Genomic DNA, 26140 nt, shown 5'->3' with positions numbered 1-26140 from the left:
TACAGTAAACATGGCCTAACACCGAGACAGATAAACATAAGTTGGCCTGTTCACTTCAGTTCCTTTACTCGTTACTATATCTGACTCTCAACAAAATATTACAAGGCATAAAACAATATACCCACAATTCAAAAATTCCGTAATTTTTAAAACTGGTGAAAATGTAATCCTTGACAGTATCATTTATAATAAGTTACACACAATAACTTAAATGTACAGGTAAACACACATTCACTAAAATATATATTCATATTATGTTTAAATTAGAACCTTTCCCATTAAAGTCAGGAAAAGCAATGATGTTCACACATCACTGGCACTATTCAACATTACACTGGAGGTCTTAGTTAATGCAGTAAGACAGCAACAGGACAAAAGATTTACTTACTAGAAAAAGACTAAAAAAAAAAACATTGTTACCATAAAAGATATTTTGAAAATATAAAGTGTTCAATAAGTTGGTTAAAAGATTAGTGGATAAAAATTTTTTATTTCCTATATACTAGTAAAATTCTATTAGAAAATGTAATAGAAAAACAATTCGATTCACAACAGTATTAAAAGACCCTAAAATATTTAGAACAAATCTAACAAGAAATGTGCAAAATGATGAACTGATGATGAATGATGAAGTTTTAAAGCTTTTCTACAAGAATATTAAAAGGTTTATGTAAATGAAAACATATGGTATGTTTCTCAAAGGGATTGTCCAGAATTTTGAAGACATCAATTCTCACCCAATTACACTCTATATATAATGCAATCCTAAAGTAAACACCTGTTGGATTAGAAATATGCATTATAGGGGAGTGTGGGTGGTTCAGGGAGTTGAATGTCTGAACTTCGGCTCAGGTCATGATCTCACAATCTGTGAGTTCAAGCCCCGCTTTAGGCTCTGCGCTGACAGCTCAGAGCCTGGAGCCTGCTTCGGATTTTGTGTGTGTGTGTGTGTGTGTGTGTGTGTGTGTGTGTGTGTGCGCGCGCTCCTCCCCCACCCACGCTCTGTCTCCCACTGTTTCTCAAAAATAAATAAACATTAAAAAAAAATTTAAAAAGGGGTGCCTGGGTGGCTCAGTCAGTTAAGCTTCTAACTTCAGCTCAGTTCATGATCTCACAGTTAGTGAGTTCGAGGCCCACATCAGGCTGTGCTGACAGCTCAGAGCCTGGAGCCTGTTTCAGATTCTGTGTCTCCCTCTCATTCTCTGCCACCCACACACACACACTCTCTCAAAAATAATAAACATTTGAAAAAAATTTTTAATTAAAAAATATGCATTATGAAATATTTTATATAAAGAAAAACCTAATAAGGAACCATATAAAAACCAGCTACCTAACAAAATATTACCAATATAGTTGAAAAACAGTATCTATAGAATAGATATCCTCTATGATACAGCAAAAATTTACTTAGTAACTACAGCAATTAAAGCAGTATGGGAGTGACACAGATGTAACCATTATGAATAAAACCAAAAGAAAAAAGAGACTTCAGGAATGGACCCTGAAATATATGAAAAAACATAGTATATAGTAAAAGTGACATTCCAAATCACTAATACAAAGATTACTTAATAAACTGTCTGTAGAGGCTACTGGGTGTCTCAATCGGTTAAGCATCCGACTTCAGTTCAGGTCATGATCTCGCGGTTTGTGAATTCGAGCCCCGCATGGGACTCTGTGCTGACAGCTCAGAGCCTAGAGCCTGCTTCAGATTCTGTGTCTCCCTCTCTCTCTGCCCCTCCCCTGCTTGCACTCTGGTCTCTATCTCAAAAATAAATATACATTAGAAAAATTTTAAAAATAAACAAACTGTCTTTAGATAGCTGATCAGCATGAAAGAAGAGACCCCTACCTCACACCACACAGAAGAATCTTCCATACTTCATGGATCAAAGAGTCAAATGTAAAAGACAAAATTATAAAAGTTGTAAAAGGGGAAATGGCAGAGTAAATGGCACAAGGAATCTGCATCCAAACACAACAAATGCATTGGCAAAATCCGTCTTGACAGAACTATTTTAGAACTCTGGAGTCTGTTCAAGGCTTGCAACCTCCAGGGAAGACTTGGAAGATAAACTACAGTTAATTTCCCCTCAATCTCAGTTCTTACTAGAGTAGCAGCTACCCATCCCCTACTCCTAGCTGTGCAGAGCAGCTTACCACCTCTTGCAGAGCCAGGGTGGGCAAAAATCAATCCGTCCTCTAATTACCTGTGCTTCTCATCAAAAAAGAGCAAAGAGGTGGGCAGCCCTTGTACCTCCCCTTCTGGCTCAGCCACTTGTAGGGGATTTAAAAGCTGGCATCCTTTCTCCTCTCCCCCCAAATCCCTTCATTTTTTCATTTTTTTCCCCCTTGTGGAACCAGACATAAAAGACTAAGACATTCAAAAATCACTGCATGTATACCCAAGAAAAAATTTAAAAGTGACTGCACATGCCCTGGAAAAGGCTCAGAAAATATCTGAGAAGACTTTAAGATTACACCTCATTCTTCCTTTTATGGTCTTATAAGTGTAAACCAAACAATACAAACTCACTTATTCAGCCAGCCAGCCACCCGGCTAACCAGCTGGCATCTATAGCTACATTCTCCAAGGTAACAGATCTGATCCTGAAAATACAAAGTAAATATAGTCAGGGTCCCTAAAGAATTAAAAGTGTGGTAGCGAGACTGTACAAGGGTTATTTACCATGCAGAAGCTCCATGTCATAACAGAAAAATGAACTAAGGAGCTAGTAGGAATAAAGATGAGGTAATGGCTAAGTCAGGAAAAAGCTGGTGGAGATTTTATAGAGGTTATTTGATGTACACATCTTAAAAGACGAAAAGAAAATGACACTTTGGAGGGCAAGATTTAGGAAGAGGTAACAATATGAGTGTACAGGTTAGAAGGCACAAAAGTGGGGCATGTACCAAAAAAAGTCAGCTAAGACCACTTACTATCTATAGGACTTTGAGCGAAAAACTGAATCTATTTCAACTGAACAATAAGGGTAATGGTATCTTCCTCAGAGGTACTGTGAGGAAAAAGAGGTGGTAGGTCAAGAAGGATGTAAACGCAGTCTGGCTGCCACACCCTTCACCTGCTAACTTCCAAGGCCAACTCTACTGTTTTACCTCAAATTGGAGTCTCCACCTCTCACTGTTCCTCTAGAAGCCATGTACTCGGTAGAGGAGGACAACATCCTCACTCATGTACAATGATCTAGCACAGTTCTTGACACATAGTATTTACCCAAAAAACAGGTTTGTTTTTTTTTTTTTCTAACCAGATGTTCAGAGTTCCCCTAAACTACTTTCTGACACTCCTGAGATCTGCCCTCCAATTACTGCTACACTCCTGATTCTCAGCTTAAGAACCAGTGGTATGTTTAATAAGCACCCCACCCAATCTGTACACATATTACATCATACTTACAGGCTGAGGCTGTTCTGCAATACAGCAGTTGAAACATAACCAGAATTCACTCATGCTTATAGTCCACAGTATAAATGAGCACCAATGAAGTTCTTGAATCTTAGCTCAGGAAGCTTCACAAAGCACGCTCCTTGAGATGCTGAATGTCCAAAGATACCAAAAAAATAATTTTATTACTTCTCTGTGTTTTTGCTCCTGGAAGTCAAGTATCTTATACAGATAATTCAATGAAGAAAGTCAAACTGTCTTTCTTTCTTTGCTTCTGGCTCTACAGAAACTTGTTTCTGAACCACCAGGAAGGTACAAAAATTCTTGTCTTGACTCAAGGCCTCTAACAGGTAATCTAAAAAAAAAAAAAAAAAAAAAAGAAAACAAGTTATTTTATTGATCATTAGATGCTTTTATTTTCTCAATCTGTGATAAAAATATTTCCCTAAAACATAAGCATTGAAAAAAAATCAAGATTTTAATAATCTGATATTCGACAAAAAATTTTTAATGTTTATTTTTTTACTTTGAGCACGTGAGCAGGGTAGGGGCAAAGAGAGGAAGAGAGAGAATCCCAAGCAGCCCCCACGCTATCAGTGCAGAGTCCCAATGGGGTTGGATCTCACAAACTGCAAGATCATGACCTAAGCTGAAATCAAAAGTAGGACGCTTAACCAAGTGGGGCACCCAGGCACACCACAAAAATTTTTGAACATTTTTTTTGAGTGTTAGGTATTAAGAATATAGCAGTGAAATAAAACAGAAACCCTTGCTTTCATTAGGCACCCTATTTTATAACTATAAAAGTATTAATTATTCTAATAAATTTATCTAATCACTAACTACAACACTATGACTGCCATATAAAAGTCTCAAATTCCAGGCAGAAATACTGATCATTTTCATGTTTCTTCACTTGAACACTGTTTTCAAAAACAACCCAGAAATAACTGGTACAGAAATCAATTCTTCTTACTCATTTTGTGAATTAAGACATTAGATCCCTGCCACCCCCAACACCACAATCAGCGTCAGTAAAAATAGTTTATATCCCACTGGTAGTCAACCAAGCTGAGTCGATCAGAATACATGTCAGCCAATCTTCTTTGTGGACTTGGGCTAAGAGTGAACCTATCTTTTCTTCTTGACTGCCAAGATGTTGATTTTAAGGCCTTAGCCAACTAAATTCCAAACTTCATGTAGATGACCATTCTGAGATAATAATGCTGACAAGGAGACAAGAGAGAGGAGAAAATTTAGACGACATGAATCTCTGCTTCCTGTCATCCCTAAGACTAGTGTGACCTATGGGCCTGAGCTGTGTTTTTGTGAGGCAGTGTTTCTCTCTCTGCAGCCTGAAGCTACACTGAAGTGGATTTATATCACCTGCAGTCTAGTACAATTATCATGTGAAGATGTCCAGTAGACCACTGGATATACAGCTTTGAAACCAAAGAAAATTCCTTGAATTATCAAGAGATGATAAATGAAGCAATGAATCTGAAATTCTAAAGTAGCATAAAAAAAAATAAAGAAAGCAGTATCATGAAAAGCAAAGAGAATCTAATAGAGAACTCTAAGTAAGTAAGCAATATTAAGTTAGTTAGGTAAGTGAGTTACTAAGTAAGCAAGTTAGGAGCATTTAACTGATGGGTAGAGAAAGAAAAGTCTACCAAGAATATCTGAGTGCTATCAGAGAGAGAGAGAGAGAGAGGAGGAAAACCAGCTACTTTGGTGATCCTGCTTCAAAGAGGAAGGAGATAACATAATTAACTGACATGGAGAGAGCAAAGACAGAAAAGAGTCCATTAGAATATGGGCAGCAAGGAGTCTGCTTGGGATTCTCTCTTCCTCTCTCCCTGCCCCTCCCCTGCTCTCTCTTGAGTGTACATATGCACGCATGCTCTCGCTCTCTCTCTCAAATAAATAAACATTTTAAAAAAAGAAGACAACGACGAAGAAGAAGAATGGACAGCAGTTACATGGCCCTGGTTACATCTGTTTCAGTAAAGTAGTATGGGCAGAAATCGGATTAGAGTGGGTTAAGAAGTGAGTGAAAGGTGAGAAGCAAAGGCAACAAATGTTAGGAAAAATTTCCAGGAAGACAGGATACGAAGTTTTAGGGGTGCCTGGGTGGCTCAGCTTGATTAAAGCATCTGACTTTGGCTCAGATACAATGAAGAAAAAAGCCATCCTGGAAATGAAAAGATCAAAGACCAAAGAGGCATTAACAATATTCCTCAAAGATCTGTTAACATCTTTGTCCCAAGCAGTCATATGTTTATAAATTTTTGAAAAAGTTATTAATTTATAAGCTATGCAAACTATAAATCATAAACCATCACAGGCCCTGAACATTAAGTGAAATAACATTCCTCCTTTTCACTGTCTCCAAAACCAGGACTCGTATAATAGGAATGACAGTAATTTTTATATTCGTACACATGAAGATCTTCAGTAAAGATAAATGCATCTTATGTTTATGTCACAAATGTAGTACTCTGCTTCTACGAAGTCCAGAAAACAAGTCTCCTAACATACCACAGAAAAATGACATGTTAAGATTTAAGCCTACATTTAAAGAGAAAGATGAGAAGGAAGAAAATTTACATTCTTGCCATAGTTAACAATTCAGAACAGGGAAGATTTATTTTCAAGCAAGGATGAACATTCCTCATCTCACTCAAACTTCCAAAACAAAGAAGTGGCAGTGTTACAATTGATTCTGTCCACTGAAGTAGGTAAATAATATGAAGGTTTAAAGGCTCAGAAGAACAGTATGTTTCACTTACTTCCTTCTTAGGAAGAACATAACAGGAAAGAGTTAAATTCACAATAACATGAACATTATTTCAGTGTTGCATTTAAGAAGTTTAATTCCACCCTGAATCAAAGACAAGAAGTCACTGTAAAATAAGTCACTGAGATGAAACAAGCACAGCAGAGGGAATACAGTCAATAATAAAGTAATAACTTTGTGTGATGACACATGGAAACCATACTTGTGACAAGAATTTCATAATGTATGTAACTGTCCAATCTCTATGCTGTAAGCCAGAAACTATGTCAACTATATACTTCAATTAGAAATTTAAAAAAATTTTAATGATAAAAAAGTCTTTGTGAAATGAAGTATCTTTTAACCAGTTCCACAAAAACAAAAATACATCTCTGTTTAAAACTGAAAATTCTTTACGCTCATCATTGCTGCAACACAAACAGACATGGTAAAACTCCAAATCTATTGAAATATGAGGTTAATTTTTTTTCCAAGTTTTTATTTAAATTCAAATTAGTTGACATATAGTATGATATTGGTTTCAGAAGGAGAACTTAGTGGTTCATCACTTACATACAACACCCAGTGTTCAACCCAACAGGCACCATCCTTAAGGCCCATCATCCATTTGGGCCATTCCCCCACCCACCCACCCCCCGCCACCTCCCCTCCAGCAACCCTAACTTTGTTCTTTATACTAAAGTCTCTTACAGTTTTCCGCCCTCTCTCTTTTTACCTTCTTTTATTTTTTCTTCCCTTCCCCAAGTTCATCTGTTTGGTTTCTTAAATTCCACATATAAGTGAAATCATATGGCATTTGTCTTTATCTGACTTATTTCACTTAGCATTATACACTCTAGCTCCATCCTGAAATCTGATGTTTAAAACTATTGTTTAATTTTCTTACCTACATATAAAGTCAGGTAAGTTTCCTTCTTATCTGGAAATTATGTTTTTCAGAAACCACCTTTAAATATTAATTTTGGATTGGGAGGTGTTGTGGTTTTTTCTCCTTTTAACCAAGTGTGCTTTCTGTTTAATACTTGAAAATAATAAACGGCTTCCTAATTTACAATCCATAATATTTCATTATGCCACATTTTACCAAATTCAAAATTCCTTCCCACTTAAAGCACAGCTATTAATTTGTGAATTTTAAAATACACAATTTCCCACTCGCAGGTAGTACTTTGAAAATGACATTCACAAGACTTCCTTCATGTTTAGTTGCAGAATTATTTTTTTTTTGAAGTACACTAATCTGTGCTTTGTTTTTGAAAAGGATAAACAGCTGAAGTTATTTCCACCTAGATAATACATCTGGAGAAACATACTTTCAGACCAAGAGGTTATTTGCAACTCCACAGATGTGTATTTGTTAAGTAAATACATAACTCTAAAAATGGTTCAAACATGCCTTGGAACGTCATGCCAATACATTTTCCATCTTCTTGCTTTTCTTAAACTTCCTCTTTAGAATTATTTTTCGGAAGTGTATAGACTTAAAATATTTATACATACCCATCTTGAGACAAGTACTAAATTTATCACAAAAAAATGTCACTAATAATATATATACTATAGTTACTTTCATTTCTTGAACTGCCATTTGCTTAAAACATGCAACATGATGTTGCAACAACATCAAAATCTACACTTGGCTTGAAACACAGCTCAGCATATGCTGGACATGTAAGGGGTCAGACTGGTCTACAGACCAGAGAGTATTTCACAAACACAGAGATTCACAAGATACAAAATTTTAGTAAAGCTTGCAGTGAATTATCTGGCCATTTATCAACTGAGCAGAGCTTCCTTGAATTAAAAGCTGGTCTCTTGATTTTTAAATAAATAAAATTTTTAAATAAATAAAAAACTGTGGTAGTATTCTCCACCATCAGCTTCCACTCCTCCTCACTTTCTGCACTTAAATGCTACAGACGTTCGCTTTATACTTGCATGAAAACGTTTCCTATAACAATGTAAAGAACATCCTACCCAAGGTAAAACTGTTTCCTAGATAAACTTCCAAAGAAACAATAATAAAGCCTTGATTTAAGACACAGAAGGGCACCTAGCTGGCTCAGTCGGTTGAGTGTCCAACTTCGGCTCAGGTCATGATATTGCACTTTATCAGTTTGAGCCCCGCATTGGGCTCTCTGCTGTCCGTGCAGAGCTTGCTTCGGATTCTCTATCCCCCGTCTCTGTACCTCCCCTGCTCATGTGACGCCCCCTTAAAAATAAACATTCTAAAAAAACAGGAAAATGAGACACATCTTTAACTAAACAATTTCTTTTTTGTAGATTATTTTTATTTTTATTTTTTCCCAATATATGAAATTTATTGTCAAATTGGTTTCCACACAACACCCAGTGCTCATCCCAAAAGGTGCCCTCCTCAATACCCATCACCCACCCTCCCCTCCCTCCCACCCCCCATCAACCCTCAGTTTGTTCTCAGTTTTTAACAGTCTCTTATGCTTTGGCTCCCTCCCACTCTAAAGTTTTTTTTTTTTTCTTCCCCTCCCCCATGGGTTTCTGTTAAGTTTCTCAGGATCCACTTAAGAGTGAAACCATATGGTATCTGTCTTTCTCTGTATGGCTTATTTCACTTAGCATCACACTGTCCAGTTCCATCCACGTTGCTACAAAGGGCCGTATTTCATTCTTTCTCATTGCCATGTAGTACTCCATTGTGTATATAAACCACAATTTCTTTATCCATTCATCAGTTGATGGACATTTAGGCTCTTTCCATGATTTGGCTATTGTTGAGAGTGCTGCTATAAACATTGGGGTACAGGTGCCCCTAGGCATCAGTACTCCTGTATCCCTTGGGTAAATTCCTAGCAGTGCTATTGCTGGGTCATAGGGTAGGTCTATTTTTAATTTTTTGAGGAGACTCCACACTGTTTTCCAGAGTGGCTGCACCACTTTGCATTCCCACCAACAGTGCAAGAGGGTTCCCGTTTCTCCACATCCTCTCCAGCATCTATAGTCTCCTGATTTGTTCATTTTGGTCACTCTGACTGGTGTGAGGTGATACCTGAGTGTGGTTTTGATTTGTATTTCTCTGATGAGGAGCGACGTTGAGCATCTTTTCATGTGCCTGTTGGTCATCCAGATGTCTTCTTTAGAGAAGTGTCTATTCATGTTTTCTGCCCATTTCTTCACTGGGTTTTTTGTTTTTTGGGTGTGGAGTTTGGTGAGCTCTTTATAGATTTTGGATACTAGCCCTTTGTCCGATATGTCATTTGCAAATATCTTTTCCCATTCCGTTGGTTGCCTTTTAGTTTTGTTGGTTGTTTCCTTTGCTGTGCAGAAGCTTTTTATCTTCATAAGGTCCCAGTAGTTCATTTTTGCTTTTAATTCCCTTGCCTTTGGGGATGTGTCAAGTAAGAAATTGCTACAGCTGAGGTCAGAGAGGTCTTTTCCTGCTTTCTCCTCTAGGGTTTTGATGGTTTCCTGTCTCACATTCAGGTCCTTTATCCATTTTGAGTTTATTTTTGTGAATGGTGTGAGAAAGTGGTCTAGTTTCAATCTTCTGCATGTTGCTGTCCAGTTCTCCCAGCACCATTTGTTAAAGAGACTGTCTTTCTTCCATTGGATGTTCTTTCGTGCTTTGTCAAAGATTAGTTGGCCATATGTTTGTGGGTCTAGTTCTGGGGTTTCTATTCTATTCCATTGGTCTATGTGCCTGTTTTTGTGCCAATACCATGCTGTCTTGATAATGACAGCTTTGTAGTAGAGGCTAAAGTCTGGGATTGTGATGCCTACTGCTTCGTTCTTCTTCTTCAGAATTACTTTGGCTATTCGGGGCCTTTTGTGGTTCCATATGAATTTTAGGATTGCTTGTTCTAGTTTCGAGAAGAATGCTGGTGCAATTTTGATTGGGATTGCATGGAATGTGTAGATAGCTTTGGGTAGTATTGACATTTTGACAACATTTATTCTTCCAATCCATGAGCACGGAATGTTTTTCCATTTCTTTATATCTTCTTCAATTTCCTTCATAAGCTTTCTGTAGTTCTCAGCATACAGATCTTTTACATCTTTGGTTAGATTTATTCCTAGGTATTTTATGCTTCTTGGTGCCATTGTGAATGGGATCAGTTTCTTTGTCTTTCTGTTGCTTCATTAGTGTATAAGAATGCAACTGATTTCTGTACATTGATTTTGTATCCTTCAACTTGGCTGAATTCATGTATCAGTTCTAGCAGACTTCTGGTGGAGTCTATCGGATTTCCCACGTATAATATCATGTCATCTGCAAAAAGTGAAAGCTTGACTTCATCTTTGCCAATTTTGATGTTTGATTTCCTTTTGTTGTCTGACTGCTGATGCTAGAACTTCCAACACTATGTTAAGCAACAGCAGTGAGAGGGGGCATCCCTGTCGTATTCCTGATCTCAGGGAAAAAGCTCTCAGTTTTTCCCCATTGAGGATGCTGTTAGCTGTGGGCTTTTCATAAAAGGCTTTTATAATCTTTAAATATGTTCCTTCTATCCCGACTTTCTCAAGGGTTTTTATTAAGGTTGCTGAATTTTGCCAAATGCCTTGTCTGCATCGATTGACAGTATCATATTGTTCTTATCTTTTCTTATATTAATGTGATGTATCAAGTTGATTGATTTGCGAATGTTGAACCAGCCCTGTATCCCAGGAATGAATCCCACTTGATCATGGTGAATAATTCTTTTTATATGCTGTTGAATTCGATTTGCTAGTATCTTATTGAAAATTTTTGCATCCATATTCATCAGGGATATTGGCCTGTAGTTCTCTTTTTTTACTGGGTCTCTGTCTGGTTTAGGAATCAAAGTAATACTGGCTTCATAGAATGACTCTGGAGGTTTTCCTTCCCTTTCTATTTTTTGGAATAGCTTGATAAGGATAGGTATTATTTCTGCTTTAAATGTCTGGTAGAACTCCCCTGGGAAGCCATCTGGTCCTGGATTCTTATTTGTTGGGAGATTTTTGATAACCGATTCAATTTCTTTGCTGGTTATGGATCTGTTCAAGCTGTCTACTTCCTCCTGATTGAGTTTTGGAAGTGTGTGGGTGTTTAGGAATTTGTCCATTTCTTCCAGGTTGTCCAGTTTGTTGGCATATAATTTTTCATAGTATTCCCTGATAATTGTTTGTATCTCTGAGGGATTGGTTGTAATAATTCCATTTTCATTCATGATTTTATCTATTTGGGTCATCCCCTTTTCTTTTTGAGAAGCCTGGCTAGAGGTTTGTCAATTTTGTTTATTTTTTCAAAAAACCAGCTCTTGGTTTCATTGATCTGCTCTACAGTTTTTTTAGATTCTATATTGTTTATTTCTGCTCTGATCTTTGTTATTTCTCTTCTTCTGCTGGGTTTAGGCTGTCTTTGCTGTTCTGCTTCTATTTCCTTTAGGTGTGCTGTTAGATTTTGTATTGGGGATTTTTCTTGTTTCTTGAGATAGGCCTGGATTGCAATGTATTTTCCTCTCAGGACTGCCTTCACTGCGTCCCAAACCGCTTGGATTGTTGTATTTTCATTTTCGTTTGTTTCAGTTTCGTTTGTTTCAGTTTCATTTGTTTCAGTTTCGTTTGTTTCTGTATATTAATTTCTTCTCTAATTGCCTGGTTGACCCACTCATTCTTTAGTAGGGTGTTCTTTAACCTCCATGCTTTTGGAGGTTTTCCAGACTTTTTCCTATGGTTGGTTTCAAGCTTCATAGCATTGTGGTCTGAAAGTATGCACGGTATGATTTCAATTGCTGTATACTTATGAAGGGCTGTTTTGTGACCCAGTATGTGATCTTGAAGAATGTTCCATGTGCACTCAAGAAGAAAGTATATTCTGTTGCTTTGGGATACAGAGTTCTCAATATATCTGTCAAGTCTATCTGATCCAATATATCATTCAGGGCCCTTGTTTCTTTATTGACCGTGTGTCTAGATGATCTATCCATTTCTGTAAGTGGAGTGTTAAGGTCCCCTGCAATTACCACATTTTTATCAATAAGGTTGCTTATGTTTGTGAGTAATTGTTTTATATATTTGGGGGCTCCTGTATTCGGCGCATAGACATTTATAATTGTTAGCTCTTCCTGATGGATAGACCCTGTGATTATTATATAATGCCCTTCTTCATCTCTTGTTACAGCCTTTAATTTAAAGTCTAGTTTGTCCGATATAAGTATGGCTACTCCAGCTTTCTTCTGACTTCCAGTAGCATGATAAATAGTTCTCTGTCCCCTCACTCTCAATCTGAAGGTGTCCTCAGGTCTAAAATGAGTCTCTTGTAGACAGCAAATAGATGGGTCTTGTTTTTTTATCCATTCTGATACCCTATGTCTTTTGGTTGACGTATTTAGTCCATTTACATTCAGTGTTATTATAGAAAGATACGGGTTTAGAGTCATTGTGATGTCTGTATGTTTTATGCTTGTAGTGATGTCTCTGGTACTTTGTCTCACAGGATCCCCCTTAGGATCTCTTGTAGGGCTGGTTTAGTGGTGACAAATTCCTTCAGTTTTTGTTTGTTTGGGAAGATCTTTATCTCTCCTCCTATTCTGAATGACAAGGACTTGCTGGATAAAGGATTCTCGGCTGTATATTTTTTCTGTTCATCACATTGAAGATCTCCTGCCATTCCTTTCTGGCCTGCCAAGTTTCAGAAGAGAGATCAGTCACGAGTCTTATAGGTCTCCCTTTATACGTTAGGGCACGTTTATCCCTCGCTGCTCTCAGAATTTTTTCTTTATCCTTGTATTTTGCCAGTTTCACTATCATATGTCGTGCAGAAGATCGATTCAAGTTACGTCTGAAGGGAGTTCTCTGTGCCTCTTGGATTTCAATGCCTTTTTCATTCCCCAGATCAGGGAAGTTCTCAGCTATGATTTCTTCAAGTACACCTTCAGCACCTTTCCCTCTCTCTTCCTCCTCTGGAATACCAATCATGCATAGATTATTTCTCTTTAGTGCATCACTTAGTTCTCTAATTTTCCCCTCATACTCCTGGATTATTTTATGTCTCTTTTTCTCAGCTTCCTCTTTTTCCATAATTTTATCTTCTAGTTCACCTATTCTCTCTTCTGCCTCTTCAATCCGAGCCATGGTCATTTCCATTTTACTTTGCAGCTCATTTATAGCATTTTTTAGCTCCTCCTGTCTATTCCTTAGTCCCTTGATCTCTGTAGCAATAGATTCTCTGCTGTCCTCTATACTGTTTTCAAGCCCAGCGATTAATTTTATGACTATTATTCTAAATTCACTTTGTTATATTGTTTAAATCCTTTTTGATCAGTCCGTTAGCTGTTGTTATTTCCTGGAGATTCTTTTGAGGGGAATTCTTCTGTTTGGTCATTTTGGATAGTCCCTGGAGTGGTGCGGAACTGCGGGGCACTTCCCCTGTGCTGTCTTCAATAACTCGAGTTGGTGGGCGGGATTCACTGTGGGGTGGCATGGCCTGTCTGGGCTACTTGCACACTGCCAGGCTTGTGGTGCTGGGGATCTGGCGTATTAGCTGGAGTGGACAGGCAAGGTGCACAGGGGCGGGAGGGGCAGGCTCAGCTCGCTACCCCTTAAGTAATCTGCTTTGGGAGGGGCCCTGTGGCACCAGGAGGGAGTCAGACCTGCTGGAGGGATGGATCCGCAGAAGCACAGCGTTGGGTGTTTGCACGGTGCAAGCAAGTTCCCTGGCTGGAACTGGTTCCCTTTGTGATTTTGGCTGGGGGATGGGCGAGGGAGATGGCTCTGGGGAGCACCTTTGTTCTCTGCCAAATTGAGCTCTGTCGTCCCGGGGCTCAACAACTCTCCCTCCCGTTGTCCCACAGCCTTCCTGCTCTCCAAGCAGAGCTGTTAACTTATAACCTTCCAGATGTTAAGTCCCACTTGCTGTCCGAACACACTCCATCTGGCCCCTGCCAGTTTGGCCAGCCAGACTTTGGGGCTCTGCTTGGCGGGTGGGCCGCCCCTCTGCCCCGGCTCCCTTCCGCCAGTCCGTGTAGCGTGCACCGCCTCTCCGCCCTTCCTACCCTCTTCCGTGGGCCTCTCGTCTGCGCTTGGCTCCAGAGAATCCGTTCTGCTAGGCAGTTTTCTGGGTTATTTAAGCAGGTGTAGGTGGAATCTAAGCGATCAGCAGGACACGGTGGGCCCAGCGTCCTCCTATGCCACCATCTTCTCCCAATTATATGTCTGTAGATTATTTAAAAAAATTTTTTAATGTTCATTTATTTTTGAGAGACAGAGTATGAGTAGGGGAGGGGCAGAAAGAGAGAGCAAGACACAGAATCTGAAGCAGGCTCCAGGCTCCGAGCTGTCAGCACAGAGCCCAACATGAGGCTCGAACTCACAGACCATGAGATCATGACCTGAACCGAAGTTGGATGCCCAACAGACTGAGCCACCACGGCACCCCTGGATAATTTTCACTGACATGTTTTTGAGGGAAAGCAGCAAGGTACAAAATAATATACATGGAATGGTTTCATTTACATGAATTTCAAAAATAAGTTAAACTAAACTATTTTGTTTAGAGATACACACATTGGTAAAAGGAAAGCAAGGAAATTACTGTAATAAATGTCAGGAGAGTAGTTACCTCTAAAGTTGAGGGCAGGGATTGAGAATAAGCCCATGCATAAAAGGCTCCTGGCATGCTGGCAATATTCTACCTCCTGATCTGGCTGATACACTTGGTTTATAATTATTCATTAAAGAATACATGTAAGTTCTATGCAATTCTCTATATATTTTTAAGTAACAATTTAAATGAAATGTAACTAAAAGAAGCAAATCCTAACAATGTCCACTTGATCATAGTAGAATGATAAAGATCAGGAATGGAAATGCAAAACATGGAATCAAGCAAAAATGAACATCCTTGCTGCAGACTTTGAAGGACGTGGTGAACATACTGGGGTTGGGGCAGGGGATGAAATCTCTGGTTCTATCAAATGCCAAAGAAGTTTTTGCCAAAAATGCAAACATTATTAATCAACAACCAAGCAAAAGCACAAATTATCAATAAAGCTTATTCACAGCTACACCAGCACATTTAAATACGTCCCAATCTGAGTAAAATGGTTCTTTAATACTGACCTGTGGTACAAAATCCTTTTGAAAAACTACCTACTTATCACAGACCTACTTTTCTGTGGCTAATCAGGTTTCTGTAACTACTAAAATGAATGGGGTAATTTTTTTCGTACATTTGAAATGACTAATTATACGTTAGTCTTCCTGCAGCTTCATATAAATGTAATCACACAGTATATGCTCTTTAAAAAAAAAATACCTGACTTCTTTCATTTAGCATTTTTTTTGAGATTTACTTATGTTGCTTTTTTGTTTTAATTTTTATATTTATTTTAATGTTTGTTTATTCTTTAATGATTTTTACATTTTTATTAATTTTTTCATTTTTAAAATTTTATTATCATTTTTTAAATTTACATCCAAATTAGCACATACTGCAACAATGATTTCAGGAGTAGATTCCTTAGTGCCCCTTACCCACTTAGCCCATCCCCCCTCCCACTCTCCCTCCAGCAACACTTTGTTTGTTCTCCATATTTATCAGTCTCTTCCGTTTTGTTCCCCTCTGCGTTTTTATATTTTTGTTTCCCTTCCCTTATGTTCATCTATTTTGTCTCTTAAAGTCCTCACATAAGTGAAGTCATATGATATTTGTCTTTCTCTGACTGAATAATTTCACGTAGCATAATACCCTCCAGTTCCATCCACATAGTTGCAAATGCCAAGATTTCATTCTTTTTGATTGCTGAGTAATATTCCATTGTATATATACACCACATCTTTATCCATTCATCCATCGATGGACATTTGGACTCTTTCCATACTTTGGCTATTGTTGGTAGTGCTGCTATAAACTTTGGGGTACATGTGTCCCTTCAAAACAGCATACCTGTATCCCTTGGATAAATACCTAGTAGTGCAACTGCTGGGTCGTAGGGTAGTTCTATTTTTAGTTTTTTGAGGAACCTTCATACTGTTTTCCAGAGTGACTGCACCAGCTTGCATCCCAACCTCTACTTTTTTCTGAATAGATTTAACTGTACACATACAGTACAATTTGTTTATTCATCCGTTGATGGCTACTACTGCTTTTCCAGCTTTTTGGTTATTAAACATAAGGCTATTACAAACTTGTTTGTACAAGTGTTTGTATAGACAGACGTTTTTATCCCTCCAGAGGAAACAGGAATGGAATTGCTGGATCTTACTCGAAGTTTAATTTTAACTTGGTAAAAAACTACTGACCAATTTTCCAAATCCATTATACCATCTGCACCTGTGCCAGCAAGAATGAGAGGCCCTGCTGTTCCACAATCTTGCAACTGTTTGTATTGACAGTCTTCAGTGTTGGTCATTCTAGTGGGTATGAAGTAGTATCTTACTGTGGTTTTATTTTGCACTTTCCTGATAACTAATGGTAGTCTTTTCATAAGCTTGTTGGCCATTCATATGTCTTCTTTGGCCATATTTGTTCAGATCTTTTGCTCATTTTTAAATTTAGTTGTCTTATTCTGTTGTGTTCTTTATATATTCTAGATCAACTCGACTGTCCAAAATATATACTGTGAATATTTCTTCCTGGACTTTTTTTTTTTTAGTGACATCTTTTAAGTATGTTTTTTAATTTCATGAAGTCTGACTTAACAATTTTATAACTTATGTTTTTGGACTAAGTTCTTTGCATTTCCATACACATTTAGAATCAGTTTGTCAATTTTTACAAAAAGTGTCCTATATTCTGAGATTAAATTTTTCTAACAATTACAAAACAGAAAATCACATCTTAATAATATTGTGTGTTCTGATCGATTAACATGGCATATCCAATTGAATTAACTTTGTAGTTTTGAATGTAGAGGCTTTACATGTTTGTTTTTGTTTTTGTTTTTTTTTGCATCAGTTTGCTCCTCAACATTGTTTATACTTTTCATATGAAAGCTTTAAAATCTAATGTAGTCAAATGTCAATTTTCATCCTGGATTAGGGGGTTTATTTTACTTGAAAAGTCATTCCCTATCCCATTATAAACCATTATTCTATTATAAACCTATCATCCCATATAGCACTGGTTAGGTTTACTTTTATAAACTGACTTGGACATTAATCATTGACATTTTATAAGTTTCATAAGGTAACATTTTCATAATATACTCAGGCTTTATTTTCCTCACATCTTCCTTTTTCTCTCTGAATTAAAACCAAGTATTTGACACCAAACATGAACATATCATTATGTTTAGGGATGTAGTAGAGATTTTTCTGGCTCAAGCGTGCAAGGGTTTACAATACAAACACAGAAGAAAGTAATATTCATGGACACCACTCTCTCATGTTCTACTCCCCACATTTCTTCTCCTCCTTGTATGAGAATGACTGCTATGTTTACCTTTTCCTCCCTTTAATAATTTTCCTCCTTTTCTTTTCTTGCTACTTTTCTTCTTTCCATTTTTTGGTTTCTCTCCCTCCCTTTTTCTTTCTCCCATTTCCATTTTATTATTCCCTCCCCTTAAACATTTCTTTAGCTGCCTCGATTAGAAGTAACAATTATGTGACACACAGCCTCTCGATGTATTAGTTGATGGATTGAAACCTCTTATCACTCTGAACTTTTCATCTAAGTCCAGGCAGACATTTATATACACCTGCAAATGAACATCTCATTTAGTCTCCTACTTACCTGAAACACAGTATGACAAACTGAATTCATTGCCCTTTCCCTCATACTTGTTTTTATGTTACCTTTCTTGGTGGGTGGTACCATCACCTACTGTTTACCAGGACACACACTGGAGTTCTATCCTACTACCAGAAGTTCTTGGAATAAATCCACACTTGTACAATGCTTTCTTACATTTTAACAAATCTCTGTCACTCAAATAATACAAGCACATAGATTTTTAAAAGTCAAGTAATGGGGCACCGGGGTGGCTCCGTCGGTTAAGCATCTGAATCTTGATTTCAGCTGAGGTCATAATCTTATGGTTTGTGAGTTTGAGCCCTGCATCAGGCTCTGCGCTGATGGTACAGACAGATACTGCTTGGTATTCTCTCTCTCACATACACACATGCAGATACTATTCCGACCTCTATTGTTGCTGATGAGAAGTTCATGGTTAATCTCACTTTTGGTCCTTTGAATGTAAATGTGTTTTTTCCCTATGGATGCTTTAAAGATTGTCTTTCCATTTGGCTTCCACATGTGCTCTTTCTCTCAAAATAATTAAACTTAAAAAATAAAATAATAAGAAAATAAAGTAATAAAAAGCTATTAAAAATCAGAAATCTCTAAAAAATAAAAACACGAAAAAACAAAAAAAAAAAAAACCTCTTCATCTCCTGGTGGTAGTAATTTTTAATTTACCAACATGTTTTGTCTAGTATTTTTAATTATAAATATGTTTATTGCTACCTGTTGAGTTGCTGATTTTTTGATAACTTAAACTGACTTTCTCTTAAAACAGATGAGAATAGGTCTTTTCTTACCACACTATCTCCCATCTTCAAACTCTAGTGGTGTCATCATCACCACTAGATAATTACAATTTTTGGTTGAATCAATATTCAATGTTTCTGTTATTATAAGTGCTACTGCAAAAACAAGTAACATTAAAATCAGCTATCCCTTCTTCAATCATCTTTTGTTTTCCCTGAGGTTAATAAGTGCTCATGTTTTTTATTTGCTTAGCTTTTCCATGCATATGTATCAGAACTGTAAAATATTTTAATTAGAGCTGTAATTTCCAAAAATGTAACCATATGCACAGATGTACAAATTCAAATTTTTTTGGTTTCTTCACAAAACCTAGCTTCTTGCTTCATTTCTGACTAGCTGCTCTCTAGGCACGTTCCCTCCGTTCCTTTCCTGTTTCTAGTAATTATGTATTACTTTTTCTTCATTTTCCTCAGCTTATTTATAAAATCACATACTCCATCACCTTTTTGTATGTGAAAATAGTTGATTTACTCACACCTTCCACAGTCCAGTAGCTTCTGAAGGAAGGGGATATAGGAAGGAAAATGTTTCAAATCCTTGCATTTAACATTTGACTGAGCATTTGGTTGAGTACAGGATTTTAGAGGCACTGTTTCACTCTTCTATTTCCAGAGTTGCTAAGAGGTCTGGTGACATTCTAATTTTCTTTACGTTCTAGGTGAAAAGTTTTCAGTTTTCTCAAAGGTTTAAAGATTTTCTCTTTACTCAGAATTCTCAAATTTCAAACACATAACTTGGTTTCGTCCTTTTTCACCCAATGTGCCGAGGACTGAATGAGCTCTTTCAAAAACAATAGTATCCTTCAGTTCAGAAAATGTTAAGTATTCACACCATCGGGCTGCTGTGTGAAGTAAACAAAATACTTATACTTGGCACATGTAAGTACAGAATGATGATGATGATCAATAGTTATCAACATTTATCCATTTCTTTGATAGCCACTCTATCTTGTTTCTCAATCCTTCCTTTAAAGTTGAATTTCGATCTTCATAAAGTATAGACTTTAGAGGTTTTTTTAATAATACATGCTCTTAATGATTATCTGCAAGTGGTAAGCTTCCAGTTGTTTCTCTAAAATTGTGGGAGAGGTGGCGTTTAAAATTTTTAATTTTAAAACAATTTACTTATAGAAGAGTTATCAAAACAGAAATCTCCCATCTATCCTTTATTCAGATACATTGATAACACAGTTTCTATATTATGCCCTTATTCTTGAATGACAGTTTACCAGCTAAGTATAAAATTCTTGGTTGACAGTGCTTATTCACAGTTAATCTGACTTTTGGTCCTTTGAATGTAAATGTGTTTTTTCCCTATGGATGCTTTGAAGATTGTCTTTCTGTTTGGCTCCAGTTTCATAGAATCTCTAGTTTCAGGTTCATTTCTAATTATTTAAGATTCTTCCACCTGTTTCTCAACTGCTATTTAATTTTCACTATTAATATTTTCTCCCAACTTTGACTTTTAATTCAATCATCAAAATTTTTATTTCAACAAATCCTACATGGTTGTTTTGCAAATTCACTTATTTCAGTGTCTTAGTTGTTTATTTAGACACTTTAGACTGGATTTCTATTGTTTTTCTGATCTGCTAAATCAGTTCCTAGTCTTCTAATTAGCGTTCTTATGTTGTCTGCTAACTCTCCCTCATGTTGGACTACTTCCTTGTAATTATATTATGAGTTTATCATCACTGGGAGGTTGTTTTTCTGGTCAAAGTCCCATGCTCCTTGGCTGAGGAAGAATCCCTACACAGCAGCTGCATTTGCTAACACTTAGATACCCACAAGGCCAAGTTCACAAAATCAAGTATAAACTTTAGTTCCTTCACTTGGAATTCTCATACCACATGGCTACTATGCATTCATATGGAGGTACAAGCTTGGAAAGACAGTATGGTGTAGAGGTTTAGAACTTAAGGCTCTGAAACTAGACAGCCTAAGTTCCAATCCTGAATTCCTCTACCTACTAGCCGTATGATCTTGGACTTGTGTGTGTGTCTCAGTTTCTTTTTCTATAAAATGGAGTTTATAATTTTATCTACCTCAAAGATTTATGTGAGGGTTAGATGAGTAAAGTTGCTAAGCACAGAGGGTGGCAAACAAGTTTAAATAAATAACCAACCAACCAAACGGTACTGTTTTTACTGTGTTACCATTATCGTCATCATTATTACATCATTTTTTTTCTCTTCACCCAGAGAACTGAGCAGAGATAAGCTTCCTTGATGCTTACCTAGGCAGGTGGACAAACTTTTCTAGTCAGTCTCCCTTCTTAGATGGGAGTAGCACACATAAAAAAACACATGGGTCAAAAATAAAAACAAAAACAAAAAAAATGAGTCTATTTATTATCATTTATATTTAACAGAGAGAATAAAGTAGGAGCAGTAAAGAAAAACAAAACTTACCTACGTCGATTAAATTAATCCCTTTGACAGTAATGACATATTTTCCACAAAAGCAAATTTAAATGTATATATAATTTGTATGTCTATGGCATACAGCAAGATTAACAATATCAAGAATACTCAGCATATACTTTAAGTAATTCTAACTTAATTCATCAGTTACTAATTATTTAAAAATACATTCATATATAAATTGTATTTAGTCAGGTTTGCTCTTCTTGGTATAGAAAACCTTGGTATCAGAGATTTAAACTTTCAGAAGGGAATGCTCACTCAGTACCTAGTTACTGCCTGAACTGTGTGCCAAGTCTGTTTTGCAAAAGAAAGGCTGAGGGGAGGTAATTAAAAGGCCTGAAAAATGAGAAGTATGTGTAATTCATGCTTCTTAGTCAGGCATGGAATCTCCTATCAATCCCCTGAGGATGTGAAAGTCAACTGAACACAAACTGTGGTCATTTATCTGGATGTAGAACTAGGTAAGGCAGAGACCAGTCTTTGATTTTGTGTTCCAGATTCATCCCAGAGAGAAAAGATCACTGTGGTTTTACATTTGATTCCTACTTGCTTTGTGGTAATTGCCTGAGAACTTTTTGTTAACTTGATACTTTCCCTAAATAAATGAGGTATTCTCGTCTGTCAGTGATTCTTTCGCTGGGAGAAACTTTTACAAGATTAATTTGTTTGGATAAGAGAACTCTGTCACACTCCTTAAAGAGTTCTCTTAGCTGTTGTAAATTTCTCCACCCCAACACTACCATAAAAATTAACATCAGATTGTATTAACAAAGTGCCTAATATCTGATCTGGCACAAAGTAAGAGCTGACTTATGTTATCAGGTTATCAAGTTTCTTCTCAAGTCAAACATCAGGCAGTATCAACAGAAGGTCTAGCACCAAATACAGTTTGTTCTGTAGCTTAAAATGATTCACAGATTTTCTTCTTAGAGACTAATAATACCTACAGAAAAAAATTTTCTAAGAATTACATATGTACATAATATCTTTTAAGTTCCAGATGGAGCTGATGAACACAAACAAAAAAGCTATATACATCACATTTCACTTATGTATTTCTCATCATTAGTAAGTTAAAAACAAATGACAACACATGTGACACAAGTATGCCCACTGCTAAAGACTAACCAGACTACAGGAATTTATTTACAGCTCTCAAACTTATCATAATTTATTCTTTCAACAGTTGCTTAGGTCTCCAAAAAGATGTTGCTAAGGCTAATTAGGTAGGGTAGACAAAGAGAAGAAAAGGAAACAAGTGTAGAAAAATACGGCCTATATAAATGGTGTATCAAAAAATATACCATTAGCTTTATTACAAATGAACAACAATCAAGATAAATCATATTTATTACAAGTAAAAATCACTGGAATCCTTACATTGTGTAAGTGAACTATTGCTTCTGGTATTAATATAAAACTTACACAAAAAACTGTTCTCACACCTACCGAACAGATTTTTTATCTACAAATGCACAAAACTATTTCCATAGGTTTTTAAAAAAAATTCTAGAAAATACCATCCTGAAATTCTGTTCTAATTTTACAGAGGAAATGAAAAGAAAAAATTAAGTCAATGCCACCAACTGGAAATCAAAACATGGTATCTTGTGTTAAGAATACAAAAAAGCAGGGCGCCTGGAAGACTCATTGGTTAAGCTCAGGTTTAGGCTCAGGTCATGATCTTATGGCTTCTTTGTGGAACAGACCCCACACTGGGCTCTGCACTGGCAGCATGGAGCCTGCTTAAGATTCTTTCTCTCTCTCTGCCCCTCCCCCACTTGTGCGGTCTCTGTCTCTGTGGCTATCAAAATAAATAAACAAACTTAAAAAAAAAAAAAAAGAGTACAAAGAAGCAATATGTTGCCTGGAGTCAGAATGGGTTTCTATTTTTCCAAAAGAAAAATCACTAAACTCTTTAGCAAAACCTCTTACAGGCAGATTAAGTTCATTAAAACTTAATGTTCTGCCCTGATAAAATAATACAAAAATTCAAGTTGTCAAAGAGCAAAACTTGCTGTTATCTTTATCTTTTAAAAAGTTTTCTTACAAGGGGCTCTTGGGTGGCTCAGTCAGTTAAGCGTCTGGCTCCTGATTTCGGCTCAGGTCACGATCCCACGGTTTGTGAGATCCAGCCCATGTCGGGCTCTGTCTGACAGGGCAGAGTCTTCTGAGGAGTTTCTTCTTCTGTCTCTGCCCCTCCCTTGCTCGTGCTCTTTCTCCCTCTCTCTCTCAAAATCAATAAAAACGAAAAAATAATTTTTTTAAGCTTTCTTATTATAAACACCCTAAGTGCATTTATACAATTATTTTTTAAAACACAGTGAAATTACATTCCCAAAAGTTAAAGCATTTTTTGTATTTTAAATGATCCTCAAAATATCTTGAAAAAAATTACTCAAATCTGCTATTCTCCTTCCTTACACATGAACTTTACAAGAATAAGGTATATGTATTTAGTGTATTACTAAAATAGAGAAAAATTAAGTTGGAATTTGTATGAAAGGTTAAAGATATATCTATGTGGGATCCTAGTCAGTGGTTAAAATCTATTGCCCTTTTTGGTTGCCTAGAGAAAATAATATAAGGAAAAAATACTTCTCTATCACCTCTTATCTTCTAGCCCTTAAAATGAAATTTAATATATTTCTATGAACAGTGTTGAGACTTTACATGTAGACAAAAACCTAAGAAATATTTTAGAACAGATCATCTTACAGTATGATAATCTCAAAGATCACAGTCAAAAAATTCAATTTGGGGACAACACAAAGAAAAGTGAAACACAAAGTATAAAATACCTGTTGTAACTTATTATCAGTGAAGTCTTCCATTGCTTCATTCAACTTTAAGTGCACTCTATCAGTGAGGAAATTAAAAAGTACACTCACATTTGGCATCTTTTAAAAATATCTCTTTACACAAATCATGTAATCAGTAACCCTCTGATAACTCAAAAACCAACTTCAGAAAATGGGATCAAGAGAATGGAGTAGGAAGATACTGACCTCACATTCACTCAAGGAAACACCAAAATCTACAAATATATACAGAACTATCTTTGACAATAAACTCAAGACTAACAGAATGGATCATACACACTGGGATATTTAAAAAAAAAAAAAAGCCACAATGATAGAATAGGAGGAGCAGAGAGGCAGTTTAGTCAAGACCTACACCCCAGTGTTAATGACCCACAAAAAAGGATGAATATCACAAATATAAAAGCCATCTATGAAGAAAGAAGGTCTGAGCCCCACATGGTTCTCCACATCCCAGGGTGCCTATGCTGGAAAGAGACACCTACAGTGTCTGGCTTTGAAAACCAATGGGATTTACATCCAAAAGAGCCAGAGGGGAGTAGGAAACCAAGACTCTGCTCTTAAAAGGCACACTGAACCTCAGTGGCTCAGAGTCCCAGCACAGAAACTACAGTCTGAAAAGTGCCTGGGTTACATGTGAAGGAAATCCACTGACTAATTCTAGGGCATGTAAAAGATGGGTAACAATTGGTTGGTATGTTCTCTGGGGAAGTGCTTATGGGTGCCCGTTTTCTTACCCTCATCTACTCAGCAGGCCTGTAAGCACCATTTCTGACATTCTCCATCTACTATGCTAGCACCACTCACCCTGCTCCAGCATTATCCTGTGTACTTGCCTCACCCAACCCACTCATGTAACTTGGAATCCCTCCCAAGCAGCACCCCATTCACTCCCACCATAACTGCCAAGTAGCCCTGGCTGTTCCTGAGACCCTCCTAAACATTCTGCCCTGGGGGAGCAGTCCCATACACTAAAACTTCCAAAACAAACACAACCTTACCTCATAGCAAGCTGCCCAAAAGACATGCCTCACCATCAGCAAACCCCAGCTGTCACAGCACGGCCTGATATCTAGCCACACTGTGGGCCGACCCTTTACCAGTGCACCTACAACGGTCCTGATTGGGCTTCTCAGCCACACAAACGGCACGCCAGCCTTATTCACCATCATGCATGCAGCAGTTGATGGCTAGACCTCAACAGACAGCCAGACGAGGGGAAAGTCCCGTAGACCAACAAATCCACATCATTGCAATCAATCCATCCACAACAGGAGGGTAAATGCACACCACACAGGGAACATTCCTGGAGCACATGCCTCAGGTGACCAGCGGAATTTGCGCTACAGGGCCCAACAGGCCAGCTTCTGCATAAAGACACTACTTAATGACCAGGAGCTGTAACAGATCTACCTAACTAATAGAAACAAGCAGAGACTAAGGCAAATGAAGAGACAGGGGGAATAGATTTCAAATGAAACAAGACAAAACTTCAGAAAATGAACTAAATGAAATAGAGATAAGCAATCTACCAGATAAAGAGTTCAAAGTAACTACCTAAAAATGCTAATCAAGCTCAAGAAAAGAATGGACAAAGACAGTAAGAACTTAAAAGCAAGGAAAATACTAGAAAAAAAAGTAAGCGGAAGAATACAACCACTAAAATTTAAAATACACTAGAGGGAATCAGCAAATTAAATGATTCAGAAAAACAGATCAGCAATTTGGAAGACAGTATAGTGGTAACACCAAATCCAAACAGCAAAAAGAGGGGAAAAAAGTGATCTGAAAAACGAAGATCACTAAGAAAGAGACCACTAAGAAAGAGACCACTAAGAAAGAGGCCACTAAGAAAACATCAAACATACTAATATTTGCATTATAAGGGTCCAAAAAGGAGAAATCAAGGAGAAAGGGATAGAAAATTTACAAACTTATTTGAAGAAAATAGATGAAAACATCCCTAACCTGACAAAGGAAACTGACATCCAAATCCAGGAAGCAGATAGAATCCCAAAGGCACCCACACTACAATCAAAGTCCAAGCAGTTAAAGAATCTTAAAAGCAGCAAGATAAAAACAAACAAAAAAACTAAATACTACAAGGGAACGCTCATAAGGCTATAAACTGATTTTTCAGCAGAAACTTTATGAGCCAGAAGGGAGAGACACAATATTTTCAAAGTGTTGAAGGGAA

The 26140-nt window shown here is 37.1% G+C and overlaps 1 protein-coding gene across 5 annotated transcripts in view; it reads right to left on the bottom strand.

Moving 5' to 3' along the window:
* CDC42SE2 (CDC42 small effector 2) overlaps positions 1-26140 on the bottom strand; it is a 130883-nt gene that overhangs the window by 31793 nt on the left and 72950 nt on the right. For all 5 annotated transcript variants that reach the window (XM_049648471.1, XM_049648472.1, XM_049648473.1 and 2 more), the window contains one exon: positions 3422-3764. In XM_049648471.1, the coding sequence (XP_049504428.1) occupies positions 3422-3475 (54 nt within the window). In that variant the 5' untranslated portion in view covers positions 3476-3764. The remainder of the gene's footprint in view (positions 1-3421; positions 3765-26140) is intronic.

The sequence above is a fragment of the Panthera uncia genome, assembly GCF_023721935.1.
Source record: "Panthera uncia isolate 11264 chromosome A1 unlocalized genomic scaffold, Puncia_PCG_1.0 HiC_scaffold_17, whole genome shotgun sequence".
In the NCBI taxonomy this organism is placed as follows: domain Eukaryota; kingdom Metazoa; phylum Chordata; class Mammalia; order Carnivora; family Felidae; genus Panthera; species Panthera uncia.
Note: the sequence above shows the minus strand (reverse complement) of the source record. Positions and strands in the feature narration are given on the sequence as shown.